Here is an 18,805-nt window from a genome sequence, read left to right on the forward strand (position 1 = left end):
TGGCTGATGACGCCACTGTTGTTGACCGAATCAAAAGTGGTGAGGTATTAGTGTATAGGAGGGAGATTGAAAATCTGGCTGAGTGGTGCAACAACAACCTCTGACTCAATGTCAGCAAGACCAAGGAGCTGATTATTGACTTCAGGTGGAACAAACTGAGGTTCATGAGTTGGTCCTCATTGGGGAATCAGAGGTGGAGAAGGTAACTTTAGGTGTTATAATTTCAGAGGATGTGTCCTGGGCCCAGCATGTAAGGGCAAATATGAAGAAAGCATGACAAGATTCTGCATGTCACATAAAACTTTGACAATCTTCTATAGATGTGTGGCGGAGAGTATATTGACGGGTTGTATCATGGCCTGGTATGGAAACACCAATGCCCATGAATGGAAAATCCTACAAAGAGTAGCGGTTACTTTTTATCAGTCTATCATAGGTAAAGCCCTCCTCACATCTGAGCACATCTACACAGAATGCTGTTGCAGGAAAGGAGCATCCATCATCAAGCACCCCACCATCCAGGCCAAGCTCCCTTCTCACTGTTGCCACCAGGAAGAAGGTACAGGAGCCTTAGGATCCACACCACCAGGTTCAGGAGCAGTTATTACCCCTCAACCGTCAGGCTCTTGAATCAGTGGGGATAACTTCACTCAACTTCACTTGTCCGCTCACTGAACTGACTCAACAACCTATTCACTCACTTTCAGGGACTCTTCATCTCATGTTCTCAATATTTATTGCTTATTTATTTTTTATTTTTTTGTATTTGTACAGCTTGTTGCCTTTTTCACATTGATTGTCCATTCCGTTAGGTGTGGTCTTCCACTGATTCCATTATATTTCTTGGATTTACTGTGAATACCTGCAAGGAAACAAATCTCAGGGTTGCACATGGTGACATATATGTACTTTGATAATAAATTTTCTTTGAACTTTGTCTTTGAAATTTAGGTTATCAGTAGAGCTTTATGTAATGAATTTGTATCAGAATACTACAGTGAAACTCTTGCTTATGGGAGTCCTAAAGTGAATGTTATGGCTATTCAGTTTTCCCTTTGTTATATGCATTGTGCTCAAAGTAGGTAGACAATCACTTTTCCAAGTTCCTGGCATGCCATCCCATAACTGACCACTAAGTGAATTGTTTCCCAGGTTATGTTTGTCTGTACTTTGTTTACCTTGATATTAATGTTGTTATAACCCTGTCTTTTGCAGAATACGGCTTTTGCTCCTGGTGTCGGTACAGTTTTATTAGAAAAAGTCCTGAGCCTTTCTCAGTCAATACTTTCACATGCCAACATTACCGAGATCCAGATCTGGTTTGGCTCAAGGTTACAAGCACTGCTTCCCAGTCTCACTGAAAACACCGTGCCTTTGGTCTTTGTCTCCAAGAGCTGCAAAGGGTTTCGTATCATGTAAGTCTGGATACAGTTCTCCTGATTGTAAATGGTATCGAAATTTAAATGTTTAGCATTTTGGCAGTGACTTTACAGATGATCTGGAAGTGAGCAATATAAAATGTAAACAAAAATTAAAGCCTCTCAGATGAAACGTTTCTTTGTGATCTGCAGATGGTATGAAATTTGTGCTTTTTAAAAAAAAAACTAGCAATGTTTTTAACAAAACTCGATGAAACAAGTTTATGGGAAGAATTACTGTTTACTAAAACTTTACATAGTCAATTGAAAAACAAGTCTATTTTCAAATGGCTGTGCATTTTCATGTAACAGTTTCAGATGCGGGGGACCCAATATTAACTTAACGGTGGGGAAGGTACAACAGAGGCTGAAGACAGCCAGAGAACTCACAGCAAGTGAAAGCTGTGATCAGTAGGAGGTGATCAATGTGATTAATGGTGGGGACTGTATTTCTAGAATAGGAGAGATTTGCAATCTGGAGTGGATTAGCAGGAGATGTAGGTGGATGAATTTGGTGGCACAAAACTTGAGAGAAAATATAGGTGGGTATCTGCAGGGCAGGATCAGGACGTGATTGAGGGGAAGGCTGTTGAGATTGGGAAACATGTTTATAGTGGGCAATCCAATGGGGGATGGAAGGGGAGGCGATTCAAGAAAGATACCAAGTTTTTTTATCAGGACTGGTGGAAAAAGGAGAATTCGGGGAGGAGAGGTTAAAAATTGATGATTGGTAGCAGCGAAGAAGGTGAGGTGGAGAGGTGCACGGATTGAGGCTGGAAGTGGGGGTCCTGACAAAACTGAGGCTTCAGTTTGACTGTGGAGAGCAACAATTGCAAAATTATGTATTTTTCCTGTCCAGGAATGCAAAATGCAGGTCAGGATCTTAAATTTTGAAAAGAAATTCCCTGCATGTAATTAGTCTGAACATTAAACATGGATTGTAGATTCATGTAACCCTTAGCCCCGATTCTTCCTGTCGCTTGTTTATTTGGTGACAATAGTTTAAATCTCTTCTATGCTAAACTTTCTGTTAGTGAGTTGATATCCTTTGTTGGAACAGGCAGGTCCAGACATTTGGCAATCTTTGTGCAGTCCAGCCACTGACTGGAATCAGACTTCAGTGGCAGATCTTAAACAACAATTGTTTTTGCTTGGATTTGGTTTTAACACCATGACTGTTCTTCACAAGAGAGAACCTTCTTGTCCACATTGCACCATTTTGTTTTTTTCCTGTCCGACTGTGGCCTAAAGTAGGATTTCACTGCAGAGGTTGGATATTTAGTGCTTTCATTGTGCTTGGCTTAAAACAAATGCTTAAACCCAGCAGGAAATGGGTGAGTAAAATCCAGTGCTCTGATGATCAGGATAGTGGGCCCGGAGAGGTGAGGGAAAGAGGGAAGCTGGTGGAGTCTGCATAAAGTTAGAGAAATACGGCATAGGCCCTGGTACTCAGAGGCTTTGGGGCAACAATGGTATGTCCCAAGCAGTTTTGTCTCAAATGCATCATCTGTGAGCCATCGAAACAGGTTTTCAGGTTAGATTACTTTTATGATGCTGCTGGTTTAATCAGAATTTTACTTTTAAACTCCATGCATCTACCACCTGTCTCTTTATTTTCCAGTGTCACAATACTGAACTCAATAAGAGAGAAGCTGAATATCGCTGTTCAAAAAGCTATATATAAGAACATAGTGGCTTATGATAAAGGTAATTTACAAATATTCATATTATACAACCCCAATTTCTGTGGAAATGAAGAATGCTGATAAAGCGTATGATTACAGTAAAGGCTTTTTAAATCGGGTGCTTGGGTGGTTAGACATATGGTAGCAGCAGTATGGTATCATGGAGTGGACAGACCCAAACCCAGCTGAAAACTCCCTTGATGCCTGGTGTTCAAATGAATTCTACATAGAGGTGCCCATGCAGGTCTGGTACCTTTCTAAATACCCAGCAAGCAGCTAAGGTAGATTCCTTGGGTTGCCCCTCAGGCTTCCAGGCAACTGAAAAAGAGTGCAAGTTCTGGCAGGGAGGAATCAGAGGAAAAGAACACTTTCTCACTAAAGCATTATTTTGACTCTCAATCTCTACAGCAAAATTGCCCACTCAAACATATTGATTTATTCATTAATTTTAAGCCCTTTGTGGAAATAATTATGATTACATCCACATAAGGCTCAATTATTTAACCGTGTTTCAATTGTCATTAAATTAGCATAATTTGTTTGCTATGGAGAAAATTGTTCTTACCCAGTACATTTGAATGCCTATCGGTGTCTTACTCTGAAGTGTTCTGATGTTGCCTTTCCAGATGAAATGTAGGCGTTGTCCAGTCTGGTAAATGGACTTGTCAAACAATAACCTGACATAATCATAATCAGAGATGACATGCTAGTCATCAGTACCTGGGTACACCCTCTCCCACTGACAGTGAACATACCCCGGCAGGTAGGCAGGAGCTCTGGGAGCCCACGGCATTGATTCCCACAAATCTCGTGCAAAGAGTCGTCATAAAGCAAGCCAAAAAGGGCTTCAAGGATGAAACACTCCAGTGGGTGGAGTCACAGTTCGCTCAAATGAAAAAAGACTGCCAATCATCCTAGCCCCAAGGCATCCCTACAGGAGTTTCTCAGGACAATCCTTTCGACTTGGACATTTTCAGCTGCTTCAGCAATGACTTTCCTTGCAGTTACTCCCTCTGTGGCATGCAGGTCCTCCTGCTGGGAGAGGACATACCCAGGAATGGTGATAAAGAAGTACAATGTGTTATCTGTAAGGCTGGAAATGGGGATGTTCAACTGGTTATCGTGCAATGTTAATTCCTACACAACTGAAACATCCCACACCACCAAGGCAGCAAGCCTTACACAGAATATACAGGCATATATTGACGCATGGCCGACAACATTCATGTCACCTCCACCAAGAGAGAATCCCAACACCTTGTTTTGACATTCAGTGGCATTACTACCAACAGCTTGGGGTTACTACTGGCCAGAAACTCAACTGCACCAGCAGCAAACATACTTTCCCGAGAGGAACTGGTATCCTGTAATAAGTGACTTAACTCCTGAGACTCAAATCTTTCTACCATCTCCAAGGTACAGGGATATGTTAATAGTGAAATCAAATGCTTTCCTCTTGCCTGGATGAGTGCAGCTGCTCGGGCACTCAAGAACTCAACAAGATGCAGGACAAACCAGCCATTTAATTGGAAGCCTGTCCAATACCCAGAAGTTCATTCCTTCCACCACTGTATCACTTACAAAATACACTGCCATTACCAAGGACCTCTGAGCACCTTTGCTCCATTCATCACAACAGGCGGGATTTACCAATGGCCACCCATTTAAATGCTGCTTCCCATTCTCATTCCAACGTATTGATCCATGGCTTCCTATACTGCCTTCTCTGTTTTTCCATTCCTCATTGTGGCTCTCCTCTTATCCCTTCTCTTCACATGCCTGTCACCTCCCTCTGATCCTGCACACCCCCAGTGTTTGCTTCAATTGTTTATAGTTTTTTTTTCTGTTGCATAGAGTATTGGTCTTTTATTTTTGTTTTTATTTTCTTCAGTTGGGTTCTTTTAGGTTTCTTGCTTTGTATCTACATATGTATAAATTATACATTATCTGATAATAAGTGTACTTGGATCTCGAATCCTTCTCTTTCTCCCTTGGTCCACTGTCCTTTATCAGATTCCTTCCCCTTCAGTTCTTTACATCTGCCTCCAAACACCGTGCAGCTTCTTACTTCATCCCCCCTCACCCACTCACCTGCCTTCCCACTCACCTGGCTTCACCTATCACCTGCCAGCTTGCACACCTTCCCCTCCCGCCACCACCTTATTCTGGCTTCTTCCCCCTTCCTTTCCAGTCCTGTTGAAGGGTCTTGGCCCAAAATGGTGACTGTTTATTCCCTCCCCGTAGATGCTGCCTGACTTGTTGTGTTCCTTTAGCATTTTGTATGTATTGCTCTAGATTTCCAGTGTCTGCAGAACCTCCAGTGTTTAGGATCTGCCATTACCAACACCATCTCCCAAACCTGCACCCTCTACCACCAAAAAGGACAAGAGAGGAGGAATGAGAACATCACTCTATGAATATTTCCACTGGAATTGAAATTATCCTCATGTGGAAATGTGCTTACCATTCCTTTATCGTTGCTGGCTCCAAATCTGGATTCCTCACTCAGGTGGAGCTTTGAAGTTACTTTGCACAGAGACCTCAGTGGTTCCAGTTGGTGATTCCCCACCATCATTTTAAGGGCAATTGCATAGTCCAAGAACATGAGCATACAAATGATTTTGCATGGGTGTAAAATTATTTTCCACTGCATTATGACCCTGAAGCTAGTTCAGAAAGAATATAATTTAACATCTCAGATGTTAATATGACAATATGCCTTGTGATGGCAGTGAGTTTCCTTTTGTTCAGTTATTCTTGAATGTACTTTTACTTAATGAACAACAGCTAACTCTGACCTCTTTTATTTCGTTCTCACACTTTTATAGCGATTATACACTGGAAAAATATCAGTTAATTCTTAACAATTTCTCCAGTGTTATCAATGCAGCTTTCCATTTGAATGTTTGAGAATGCTTTAATTATTGATAGCAATTAACATCTTTTAAGTCAAGGGTCATAGTTCAGGAAAATAATCACATTTATTTTTTTTCCCTCAGTGTTCCCCCTTCTCTGCTATGAGAACACCAGCTTCGTCTCTTATCTACAGAACCATTACCAAAATTTTTCCAAATTCCTGACCTTGAGGGATACATTTCTGCAGATTCCTTCGGATCGCCTTAATGAGGTAAAAACAAAATTCCTCAGGTATTTGTACATAGGGAGGTGCTGACGTGACAACGTGCTGGCAATATTCAAGCGGGATTTAGACGAGTACGTGAACAGGCAGGGAACGGAGAGATGTAGACATGTGCAGGCAAATGCGATTTGTTTAGTCTGGCATTGTGTTCGGTGTAGATATATTATGGACTGGCGGGCCAGTTCTTGTGCTGTACTGCCCTGTGTTCTTTGTACAGGAGACAATTGGTTGAACTGAATTGTATATTTACCTACTCAGTTTTCTCATTAATTACAAAGAAAAATTGAAGGGCAATGGTTCAGGTATTCTTGCAGGATAATTAACGTTGAATAATTTATTACTGTATCTAGCAATTTAGTGCTATCCCTTAATTGAAATTTTAAAAAACTAATTAAGCTACCCACACAAAATGCTGAAGGATGCAGAATGTGTGTGTTGCTTTGGATTTCCAGCATCTCCAGATTTACTCCTGTTTGTGAACCAAATAAAGCTCACTTGTTCAAAAGGTTGAACCAGTCCCTTTAATTAATATGAAAGAAAAACACAGACACAATTATGGTCATGTGTTGCCCTGTAGAAATCCTCTATCTAACATGTCGGTAAGATACAATAAGAAGACATTTGATTATGCTGTACATGACGTTCATTCACAGCCAATTTGTGCAGGTTTGATGATGGTTTATGGCCAGCACAAGTTGCTTGTGTGAGCAGTGAGCATGCGAACCTAGGCAGCAGTTGTTAGACAGTGGTCATCCTGCCAACGACAGGAGCAGAATTGCAATTAGTAAGGAGTGAAGGCCATGTGCTGAAACAGTTCTGAATAGCAGGCAGAAGTTCTGGCCTGGGACGGTATAAAGGGACACTTAATGACTTGCAGGCTTTTGGGTCGGACAGGGAGCAGACTCTTTTGTGTTCTAGAGGACTGACCTTCAGCATTTCCAGAGTCACAGATAAATTTCCCGCTGCAAGGCAATGTTTTTGGTTAAATATGAGTGCTTTTGCAGAAGTCTGTTGGCTCTGCAGCTTAACTATGACTAAGAGGGACTCTGTTCCTTATCAGAAAAGGTGTCAAATGTCAAGGAGCAAGGCTGTCCCCTGGAAGGCCCAGTCTGGGGGTACTGCTCATTTCGTCCTATGTCTGAGAATTAATATATCCTGAGGAAAGGGTTTTTCTAATAGGTGATTACAAAGACCTCCAGGCAGATGGTCCAGAATTTTTAAGCTTCTGGTGGCAGCTGAAATCTACTGCATCTCACCTTCTGTAGCTGCTGCTTCCTGCTTGACATGGCAGAGGCTTCCTACTGCTTCTTCAGAGATTGAAAAATAGTCCGAGGTGATATGCAACAAGATCTTGCTGATAGTCAGGGCTGAATTGATAAGTGATATAGAGCAGTGGTCCCCAACCACCGGGCCACAAAGTATGTGCTACCGGGCCGTGGGGAAACGATATGATTCAGCTGTGCCTTTCCTCATTCCCTGTCACGCCCACTGTTGAACTTGAACACACACGAGGTCACCAGTCGCCTAAACGCAGTGATACCCTCGCGCCAGGGATCACTGGTTGGCCTCGGGTAACTGGCTGCCTTGCGCGGCCGGCGAGAAGTGCCGTTGCTACAGGCCTGGAGCGCGGACAGATGGGCAACGCCTCTAAACCTGTTTAGCACACCGAATGTTCGTGGGGAACCTGGTGCTGAAATATTCGCGGATGACCTCATTCGGGCTCAGTGTTTCATAAGTAGCAGAGCAGCGACCTCGCTGCGATCTACTGAAAGTCATCCTCAAGTCAAACTTTTGTCTGCTGATAGTTCCTACCTACCCACAAGGGGGGTGGGCGCGTGCCCTGTCACACTCCTCGCTCGGTCGGTCGCTCTCTCCGGATTGCGACCGCTGCAGCCCAGGCACAGGGACCTCCGGCCCTGACCTTGTCCTCTCACCCCACCCACGACCAGCCACACCTGGCCAAGGCATCTGGTAGCGGGCAGGCGGGAGGCTGAAGCTTGGGCCTAGAAGCTGTCTAATGAGACAATGAAGCCCTCAAAACTGCTTCAGCACCTTGAGTCCAAGCACCCTGTACTTAAAGACAAACCCATTGAGTTTTTTGAGTGGAAAATACGTGAACAAGCGGGACAGAAGCAAGTGCTGAGAGCCGTGAAAATTAAATTGCGGAATAGACTGGACATAAGGAACCCCCTTTGAGTTTTGCTGACTCCCATCACCCCTCGATGTTGCAGGAAACAAGCCCAGGGCTCCCACTGATTCAGCAATATTGGTGTGTTGCAATGATTTTATATGTTTATACGAGGAAAATATGCGCTGTGTGTTTAATATCCAAGCATTACTTGAAATGTTATGATGCTATTGACTTCTAAATGACTTATAATTGACTTATCACTATATTCATGCGAGGAAAATATGCGCTTTGTGTTTAATATTAAGTTCGTTAGATAAACCCTTTTAGAAACGAAATTGAGTGTATTAGCTACTTATAAGTGACTCATAGTTGACCTATCACCTTTATTCCGGGCGTGATTAACACCCCCCCACCCCACCCCCATCAGCCGGTTCGCAAGAATATTGTCAATATTAAACCGGTCCACAGTGCACAAAAGGTTGATGATCCCTGATATAGAGTTCCATTATGCCACACAAGTAGTTGGTAATTAGCAAGATTGGGTCTAACTACTTCCTGTTGGTATTCAATGGCATACTGGTGTTCACTCCATTAACATCTGGTACTTAGCTATTGACCAGAAAATTACCTGAATCTGCACTTAATTATTATGGATGCAGAACTACACTTGAGATTGTAAAATGTACAACAAGGGTTTCAACTCCTGGGTTAACAAAGAATTTTGTTTATTATAAACAAGATACATCAAGGGTTTTGTGTAATGTACCTGTTTTCCTCTGAGTGCAGCTACAAAGACAGGGGTGAAATTTTATCCAGTTCAGCACAAACTAGCCTAGGGCAATGCCATCTGCTCAACTGCTCTGAGTAGTATGTGGAGAGTGCCCTCTTCTTTGTGGTGGCGTGTTGGGGAGGCAGCATTAAGAAGAGGGACGCCTCACGTCTTAATAAGCTGGTAAGGAAGGCGGGCTCTGTCGTGGGCAAAGTACTGGAGAGTATAACATCGGTAGCTGAGCGAAGGGCGCTGAGTAGGCTACGGTCAATTATGGAAAACCCTGAACATCCTCTACATAGCACCATCCAGAGACAGAGAAGCAGTTTCAGCGACAGGTTGCTATCGATGCAATGCTCCTCAGACAGGATGAAGAGGTCAATACTCCCCAATGCCATTAGGCTTTACAATTCAACCGCCAGGAGTAAGATATGTTAAAGTGCCGGGGTTGATTGTATTTAATGTATTTAAGTAAACTACTTAAGAACTTTTTAAAAGCTATTATTAATGCTTTTTGAGAGAGTGATTTAGAGGCATATCATATTTTTACTGAGTTAAGTATTGTATGTAATTAGTTTTGCTACAACAAGTGTATGGGACATTGGAAAAAATGTTGAATTTCCCCATGGGGATGAATAAAGTATCTATCTATCTATCTATCTATGACACAGTGATACTATTGACATAGTGCACTGGTACGGGGCTGCCCGTTGAATAGCAACAACAATTAAGGGCTTCTTTGCCCATGCAATAAAAAATGCTCGATCTGTACTATCTGACAGACAAACTATCGGTTAGCTACTCCACCACCTGCAAAGTCCCACTCCAACACCAACTACTTGAAGATATATTTATCTTTATAAAATTTATACGATTTATGTTTTCTCAATGATATTTTTCTGGGGACATTAGATATACCAAGGTTTTCTAGCCCATTGCAACGACTTTTGAGATTCACTCCTTGCTGGGTGGACCTCTGTGGTTCCCTGAGGAATGGCTGACCTCTCCTGCTTCCAGGATGAGCAGCTGACCAGCAGTTGTGGAGCGCAATCCTGGAAAATTGGTTTGGGTGCCTTGCTGATGCTTTTGAGCTGTTTAAGTAGATGCTTTGTCCACCAGAAAACAGACTGTGAGCAAAGCTGAACATTGTCCCCAACATGTTCAATATCCACAGCATTTTCTTTGGAGGGACTGCGTACTGCAACACTTCACCCGCCAAATGATGATTAATAATTCTTTAAGAAGTTTTCAGAGCAAGGCTAGCATGCAAAAATAGAATTAATTTATTTTCCAAGCGGGATTCACTGAGTAGAAATTCAGCCGATATTTTATTAATACACAATTATTTCAACATTCAACAATGTGCATATAGCCATACTTTAGTAATTAATACCATTGATATAAAGCTCTGGATTTCTCTGTTGTGTTTTACAGGTGTTGAACACCATTAATCCTCGAGAATTTGCTGATCTGTTGAGCAAACCTGGATTCATTAATGACAACAAGTTCCTGATCACACTGTTATCCCGCTATCTATCCAGACAGAACTTGGACACATTTGTAGATGATTTCAATGTAATTAGCCAAGATGTAAGTTTGAGATACTGTTTTCATGTTTCTGTCTATAGAATCACCAAGTTGAATTGAACTTGGAAAAAGAGGAGCCATCTTGAGTTTACAAGTTTTTTTTGCTGTATTTTTTTTGTGTTCGCTTGTCCAAGGAATCATGTGTGGTAGGATACTGTGTAAGGAGATCTTTCCTCCATGAGCTCCTACTATACTGGAGAGTTGAGCCTGTACAGGAATCGAGGTTGGGAGGTAGTTTGGATGAAATGGGGTGAGGAGAACAACATGATCATAGGAGGGTGGAGTTATGAGTAGGACGCCAAGACAAGGCAAGAAAATTATAGGTGAGAGAAAATCATGGAACAGGGACATAGAAGAAGAAGTCTTGAGATTGATTTTAATAATTGAAAACAAGAAAAGTTTTGGGGAGAGATTCGGAGAAGGCCGATTCTGGAGTGAAGGGCCTGACTGGGTAAAATCGAAAGGACAACGTTGGAACTGGATGGTAGCACTGAATGGAGAGGAGGGATGGGATCAATCAATTAAAGAAGAATCCTGGTAGAAGAATCATTTTGGGTCCAAGCTTTTGTTTAAGGTCAACCAGGGTGCATGTGGCCTGTTTGCTGGACTTGTTTGTGTAGTATATGTAACTAATCTGCTTATATTTATCTTGTTGATCAATCATACACTGAAATTCTGTTTTTTTATTAGATTCACAAATTATTCATTGCTAATTTCCAAAATTAAGAACCTACTGTGCAATTGTGCTGAAAACTTTTTGTTTATTAACAGTATGATTTGGAATTTTTGAACTTCAAGAATAAGGATTACCATCAATTCAACAAAGTGTTTTGTTGCTTTCTTTAAAAAAAAATTTGATATCAATCCTTTTCCCACTTTGCTTTTCAGCGTCAACTGACACGTGAAAACCGAGTTGCGTTCTTAAGAGTTTTTTGGATGTACTTTGCTACAGTGATTCTGCCTGAAAACAATGACACTGAGGTGGATAAATGGCTAAATGTCAGATTGCAGCCATATTTCCCATTGATCTCCACTGACCTCCTCACTTCCAACATTACCCTGGGAATTCCATGCCTTCCCTACAGTAAAATGTAAATATGCTTGCTCGATGGATATTTCTAACATACTTCTTAAATGTTCAGTCTAGATTATGCAAAGGATTATAAATTGTAGGCAATCAAGTATATCGTTAGTTTACAATTCATTATCCTTTGAAGTGGAGATTACTAAGACTATCTGAAGACAACTTTGCGGGGTGGAGGTAAAAGTTCTGTTTCTCCTGGGCTTAATGTGGCATTAATTACAACAATACCTGCTCAGGATATGCCTCGGTGATAAAACTTCTGAACTTTGAAGTTCTAGTTACTTGTAGTTGCTCTTGAACTTTATCAGCCTACCCAAATGTGTTTGTGTGTGAAATAGCAGTTCATGCTAAACAGTTTTGTCGAATGATCAATAAATTTATTAAATGCTTGTGCTGCATAAAGCACAGTAGCAATGTCTTTTGGGAAGATTAACATTAATGTGTACATATATTTCAAATTTAGTGTTCGAACACTGAACGCTCGCTATGCTGACCTAACCACAATTGAACAGAAAAAAATTTACAATGGCATCAAAGTTTATTTGCAACAAGGTAATACAAGTCTCTTATTTCTATTAATGTGATGAAAATTGTATAGTCTTTGTGAGGTGTCCTACACATTTATCTACCTGAAAGTGATTTCATAAGTGCCAGCCGCTGCTGTAACAGAAACACCATCACTACTGGTGGAGTTTTTGGTTATAGAATGAAAATGCTGTTTATGTTTTCTCATAAAAAGCTACTTCCCACATCTCTGAGAGGTAAACATAATGCTGACTAGCACCATGTCTGGGTGCTGAAGGGACAATGTGAAATGGTAAATTTGTGGTCAACGGTCATGACACTTGATTTTTCCTGAGGTCTTGTGTCACTCCAGTATCGAGACTGCCTTAAAGCATTTAGGCTGTGTGTGCACGTGCACTTGTGTGCCAGGGACAGTGGTCAGCTGGCAGCTGGGAGAGTTACCTACTGACACAACCGACTGACAGATAATGCAATAGCCACAGCTCTACACACTATCTTTACACATCTGGAGAAGAAGGATGCTTATGTGAGAATGCTGTTCTTGGACTACAGTTCAGCATTCAACACCATAATCCCCTCCAGGCTTGACAAGAAGCTCAAAGACCTCGGCCTTCTCCCTGCCTCATGTAGCTGGATCCTGGACTTCCTGTTAGATCGCCAGCAGGTGGTAAGAGTGGACTCCCTCACCTCTGCCCCTCTGACTCTCAACACAGGTGCCCCTCAGGGCTGTGTCCAAAGCCCCCTCCTTTACTCTCTGTATACCCTTGACTGTGTCGCCACACACAGCTCCAACCTGACAATTAAATTTGCAGACAATATTATATTAATTGGCCTAATCTCAAATAATAACAAGGCAGCCTACAGAGAAAAAGTCATCATCCTGACACAGTGGTGTCAAGAAAACAACTTGTCCTTCAATGTCACAGAAACAAAAGAGCTGGTTGTGGATTACAGGAGGAATGGAGACAGGCTAGCCCCTATTGACATCAATGGATGCGGGATTGAGAGGGTGAACAGCTTTAAGTTCCTCAGCATACACATCACAGAGGATCTCACGTGATCTGTACATACCGGCTGTGTGGTGAAAAAACGCACAACAACGCCTCTTTCACCTTGGACGGCTGAATAAGTTTGGTATGGGTCCCCAAATCCTAAGGACTTTCTACAGGGGCACAATTGAGAGCATCCTGACTGGCTGCATCACTGCCTGGTATGAAAACTGTACTTCCCTCAATTGCAGGACTCTGCAGAGAGTGGTGCGGACAGGCCAGTGCATCTGCAGATGTGAACTTCCCAATATTCAGGACATTTACAGGGACAGGTGTGTAAAAAGGGCCCTAAAGATCATTGGAGACCCAAGTCACCCCAACATCAAACTGTTCCAGCTGCTACCATCCGGGAAACGGTACTGCAGCATAAAAGCCAGGACCAACAGGGTCCGGGACAGCTTCTTCCACCAGGCCATCAGACTGCTCAATTCATGCTGAATAAATTTGTATTTTTATGTTATATTGACTGTTCTGTTGGATACGTTACTGTACGTGCTATTTATTACAAATTACTATAAATTGCACATTTAGATGGAGACGTAGCGTAAAGATTTTTACTCCTCATGTATATGAAGGACGTAAAAAGTAAAGTCAATTCAATTCAATTCAATTCAATGACCAACTGGTACTTCTTTGAACTGGGAGGAAACTGGAGCACCTGGAGAAAACCCACGCGATCATGGGGAGAACATACAAACTCCTTACAGGCAGCAGTGGCAGGAATTGAACCCTGGTCACTGGTACAGTAAAGCCTTGTGCTAACCTTTATGTTACTCTCAACTCTGAGTAATTGTGCTCAAAATCCAAAATTCTAAGCTGGAATTCCAATTCCTAGAGCTGCTTAGACTGGTTTCAAGCACGGCAACTTCATTGCTTGAAGAAGAAATTATATCAGTCATCCTCAGGCAAGAATGGATGGTGATGGTGGGATGGGGTTGGGGGTATCAGTCGGAAAACTGCTAAGACTCCCAAGATCATTACTTCATGATCTACTGCTAGATGAGCTCCTCCCTTTATTGGCTTCTACCTTGCTGTTTTTTCTACTCAAATTAATTTTCTTAAGTGAGGGAGCCAGCAAAATTACTGCTAGAAATGGAGTTCATGGGTATGGGTACCTCCTCAAACCTCTAAATGAGAGTTGCAGTGACTCAGTGATGGGGATAAAAGGAACTAATTTGAGAGAAACGGGAAGTACGTCTGAGTTGTGCTTTGAACTGTACCAATAATTTATGTTAAGAGCTAATGTCAACCCTCTTTGTTTCTCGAGTTGATCATAGAGTCAACGAATCATAAAGCAAGCTGATCATTGAGTCCCTCTCCATACTAATCCCAACATCACTTACATCATATAACAGGTCCCAAACCAAAATGCTATGATGCAAATAGTGTAGCCCTGAACTCCACTGCTTGGTTCGTTAACTACCTGGGACTATTTATGAATCAAATGTCATTGATTGATCTTCAGTCATTCTTTGATAATGAAGAACAGGTAAGCATTTTATTGATTTTTTTTTTGAGAATGTGTCAATAATTTCCTGTTGAAGGTATGAACTAGTTTAATGCACATAACCAGTGCTTGGAATGTTCATGCTGAAGTATTCAAGCTTGTGTATCTTCTGCCCAAAGGTGGGGGGGCGGGGGGGGGGGGGGTTGAAAGAGAAAGTGAAATGATTGAGGCAGATGTATTATTTTGATTATGCTGGCTGCTCTACTGAGGCAGTGAGAAGTGTAGACAGAGTCTGTGGAGTGGTGGTTTCCATGAAATGCTAAGCTGTGTCCACCACTCTCGGCAGTTTCTTGTGGTCATGGGCAAAGCAGTTGCTACACCCAACTGGATAAGGTGCTTTCTAAGGTGCATTGATAACTTTTGATGAGGGCCAAAGGGAACATGCCAAATTTCTGTAGCCTGCTGAGGAAGTGAGAGGTGTGCTTTCATGCGCATGGTGTTGGGGCAGGCTGTTGATGATGTTCACTCCAAGGAACTTGAAGCTCCCAACCCTTTTGACCTCAGCACCCTTAATGAAAACAGGAGCAGGTACATTGCAGCCCCCACCCTCCCCACCCCCTACTAAAGTCAACGACCCGCTCTTTTGCTTTTCTGACCTTGAGGGAAAAGTTGTCATGACACAATATCACTAGCCTCTCTAGTACTCCAGCTCATCATCAATTGAGATTCCACCACCCTAGTGGTATCACCGGCAAACTTCACAGATGGAGTTGGAGCAGAACCTGGCCATGGAGTGGTGAGTGTACAGGGTGTAGAGTGGAGGGCTGAGGATAAACGCCAGTGGTACACCAGTGTTGAAGGTAATTGTGGCAGAAGGTTTTCTGCCCAGCCTTGCTGATTGCAGTCTGTTTGTCAGGAAATTAAGGAACCAGTCCCAGGCTTAGGAATTTACAGACTTATGATCATCTTCACCATCAAATATATTCTGCAAGTCAAATAATGTAGAAATTGCAAGATTCACAGACTGACTTATTTTTAGGACCAGTATTTAATTCCACATGTATGCCGACGAGACTTGCCCTTATCTTACCATTCTTTCCACTGACTCTAATTTGTCTTTCTGCTTTTCCAATATAGAATGAAATGAAATGTGTTATAATCAAATATTTCAAAAAAATGTTGTCTTTGGATTTTTCCTGAGTTATTCACTGACTATCTTTGCTAATCCTGACAACAGTTGCGGCCAAATCGTGGCAGTTAGAGTTTTGTTGTTAATTTTGACTCTGAGGTGAGCTTCCAACCATACATAACTAAGACCACCTGCTTCCAGATCCGTGACAAATCTTGAGTGCAACTCTAGTTCTTCTGATGCTGGTATATAATTAGGTGCAATTAGAAACCACAGTAATTCTTTTATGACTCAAGTTAGAATATTGGGGGTGGGTGTGCTGGTTTCTTCCTTTTGGGGAAAAATCACTCGTTTATAGTTCTGCATAAGAAAAGTACTTTCATGTTGGAAACAATAAACTATCTTCATGGTTAATTCAATAATTTCTTTCAAACTTCATTCAGATTCGAGAGTTTGTCGTAAACCCTGAAAACCAGGCCCTTTTGGAAAATGTGAAGTTATCTTCAGAAGTGTCCAGGTTCTTCATAGACCTGCTGATGAAGAATCAAACAGTTTTTAATGTTTCAAGGTATGTTGAGTGAAATCTTTCACATTGTAAAATAAATTGTATTGAGCCCAACTTGTCCATGTTGACCAAGATGACTACCTGTACTAATCTATTTGCCTGCATTTGGCCCATAACCCTCTTAATCTTTTCTATCCATCCAACTGTTCAAATGCCTTTTAAACATTGTGGTCGTACCTGTCTGTGTCACTTCCTCTGCCAGCTCCTATACCTGCCAACCCCTGTGTGGAGAGAGTTGATCATCAGGTCTCTTATAAATCTTTTCCCTCTCACTTTAAATCTATGCCCTTTAGTTTTAGATTCCTTCACCCTGGGAGAATAAAACTGTGAAAATCATCCATGCCCCACAAAATTTTATATACTGTATCTCTATACGGTCACCCCTCGCCCTCTTATACTGAAAGGAAATAATTCCAGCTCATCCCAACTCTCCTTATAACTCAAGCTTCCCGGTGCTATTAATATCCTTGTGAATCTTTTCTACACCCCGCCCAGCTTATTAGCATTCTTCCTGTAGCTCGATGACCTGAATAACAATACTCAAAGGTAGTCTCACCAATATCTTGTACAGTTTAATATGGTGTCACAGTTCCTGACCGAAGAAGAGGGTACTGGTCATGCTTGTCTTCACTACTATGTCTACCAGTGTCACACCACTTTCACTTCCATGTATCCGTACTCCCAGCAGTCTCTGTTCTACAAGTTGATGGAAGGTTTTACCAAAGTGTCTATAAGGATGAAGTGCTTTTTATAGCCAGTGTTGTTAAACAGCAGGGAGTTAGTAACCACACATCTGGTTTAAAAAAAAGATGTGGGAGAAATTTTTTGTCTCATGAATTGCTATTCCCTGAAAGGTTGATTGAAGCGGATTCTATAATAATTCTCAAAAGGGAATTAGAGTTGTATTAGAAAGTAAGTCACTGCAAGGTAATGGATGGGGATAGTATGTTGGAGCAGGTCTAATTGAATAGCTTCAAAAGATCCAACGCAAGCACAGTGAGATGAATGGTGCAGAATTAATCTAAACTCACTTCAGTTCATGTTATTTTTATGGACATGGCACAAATTATTCCTGGCTGTTCATGCATTAGATCAAATTACTAAAGAGTATTTTAAAACATTTACTCTTGTAAAGCACTTTGAAAACATATGGAAAGATTGCTTAAGCTGGTGATCAAGGAAAGAAGCCGACTGCTCTTAATTAAAGGCAGAAAATGTTGGAAATACTCGGAGGGCCGGGATGTGTTTCTACAGAGAGAAACAGTTCATATTTCAGGTTCATCTTTGCCAGAGTTAGGAAGCTTTCCAAAACAACAGGCATATTTCAAGTTGGCCGGTGGGGAGTATTAACCGATGTGGTGCAGATGTAGAGAAAACTGCTGATGCAGACAGATGTAGACCGAGGGCGTGTAGAAGGTTTGCTAGTTGAAACAAATCTGTCAGAAGGAGGCTTAATGACAGAAAAGAAAGAATTCAGCAGTTGTTAGAAATCTGAAATTACAGAATTCAGTGTTGATCCCTGATAGCCGTAGGGTGCTTAATGGAAGACCTAATGGGTTGAGAGGTAACTTGAGAGCAGAAATTCCATACTGATTACCATCAATGATCCTTCCTCTATTGTTGCAGAAAACCTAGAAGCAGCACTTAAGTGGTAAGTGCTCTAAATTCAAGAGCGACATAGTAAGACCATCAATTACCAACCAGCCTGAGATCTGAAGTTTAAAAGTGACAAGAGATACACGTACTTGCCTACACTTTCACCAACTTACCCGTTCCAGATAAGATAAAGTTAGGATGTATATCGGAACATTGGAACCTACAATGAAATGCATCGATTGCATCAAATCAAATCAGCAATGACTGTTCTGGGGGCAGCCTCAAGAGCCGGCACCCTTCCAGCCCTAACATAGCATGCTCACAACTTACTAACCCTGGCCCTAACTGTAAGTCTTTAGAATGTGGGAGGAAACCGGAGCATCTGGAGGAAACCCATGTGGTAACTTGTCCATGCAAGTATTAATAGCAATGATCATCGCTCTGTTCTTGCCAGGGCAAAGCCTTGCATTTATTCTGAGGGTCCCCTTGATTTTGTTGTATAAATAGGGTCATCAGCAGCAGAAGATATTCCTCCAAAACCTGTAATCACATGTTCTGGCACATTCCTCTCCCAACCATGACTACCAAGGCTGGTGACTGAACCAGCTTTGGATCGGCCATAACTTTATTGAATGCTGGAGCAAGTTTGAGGAACCAAATAGCCTAATTCTTACATTCTTG

General features: G+C 41.8%; 1 protein-coding gene across 1 annotated transcript in view; it reads left to right on the forward strand.

Moving 5' to 3' along the window:
• Positions 1–18,805, forward strand: part of LOC140736333 (uncharacterized) — a 457,303-nt gene that overhangs the window by 156,188 nt on the left and 282,310 nt on the right. The window contains exons 31-38 of the mRNA XM_073062333.1: positions 1,216–1,415; positions 3,040–3,125; positions 6,103–6,230; positions 10,577–10,732; positions 11,618–11,820; positions 12,277–12,365; positions 14,743–14,876; positions 16,407–16,531. Of these exons, the coding sequence (XP_072918434.1) occupies positions 1,216–1,415; positions 3,040–3,125; positions 6,103–6,230; positions 10,577–10,732; positions 11,618–11,820; positions 12,277–12,365; positions 14,743–14,876; positions 16,407–16,531 (1,121 nt within the window). The remainder of the gene's footprint in view (positions 1–1,215; positions 1,416–3,039; positions 3,126–6,102; positions 6,231–10,576; positions 10,733–11,617; positions 11,821–12,276; positions 12,366–14,742; positions 14,877–16,406; positions 16,532–18,805) is intronic.

This window comes from Hemitrygon akajei, chromosome 11 (genome assembly GCF_048418815.1).
Source record: "Hemitrygon akajei chromosome 11, sHemAka1.3, whole genome shotgun sequence".
Lineage (NCBI taxonomy): Eukaryota > Metazoa > Chordata > Chondrichthyes > Myliobatiformes > Dasyatidae > Hemitrygon > Hemitrygon akajei.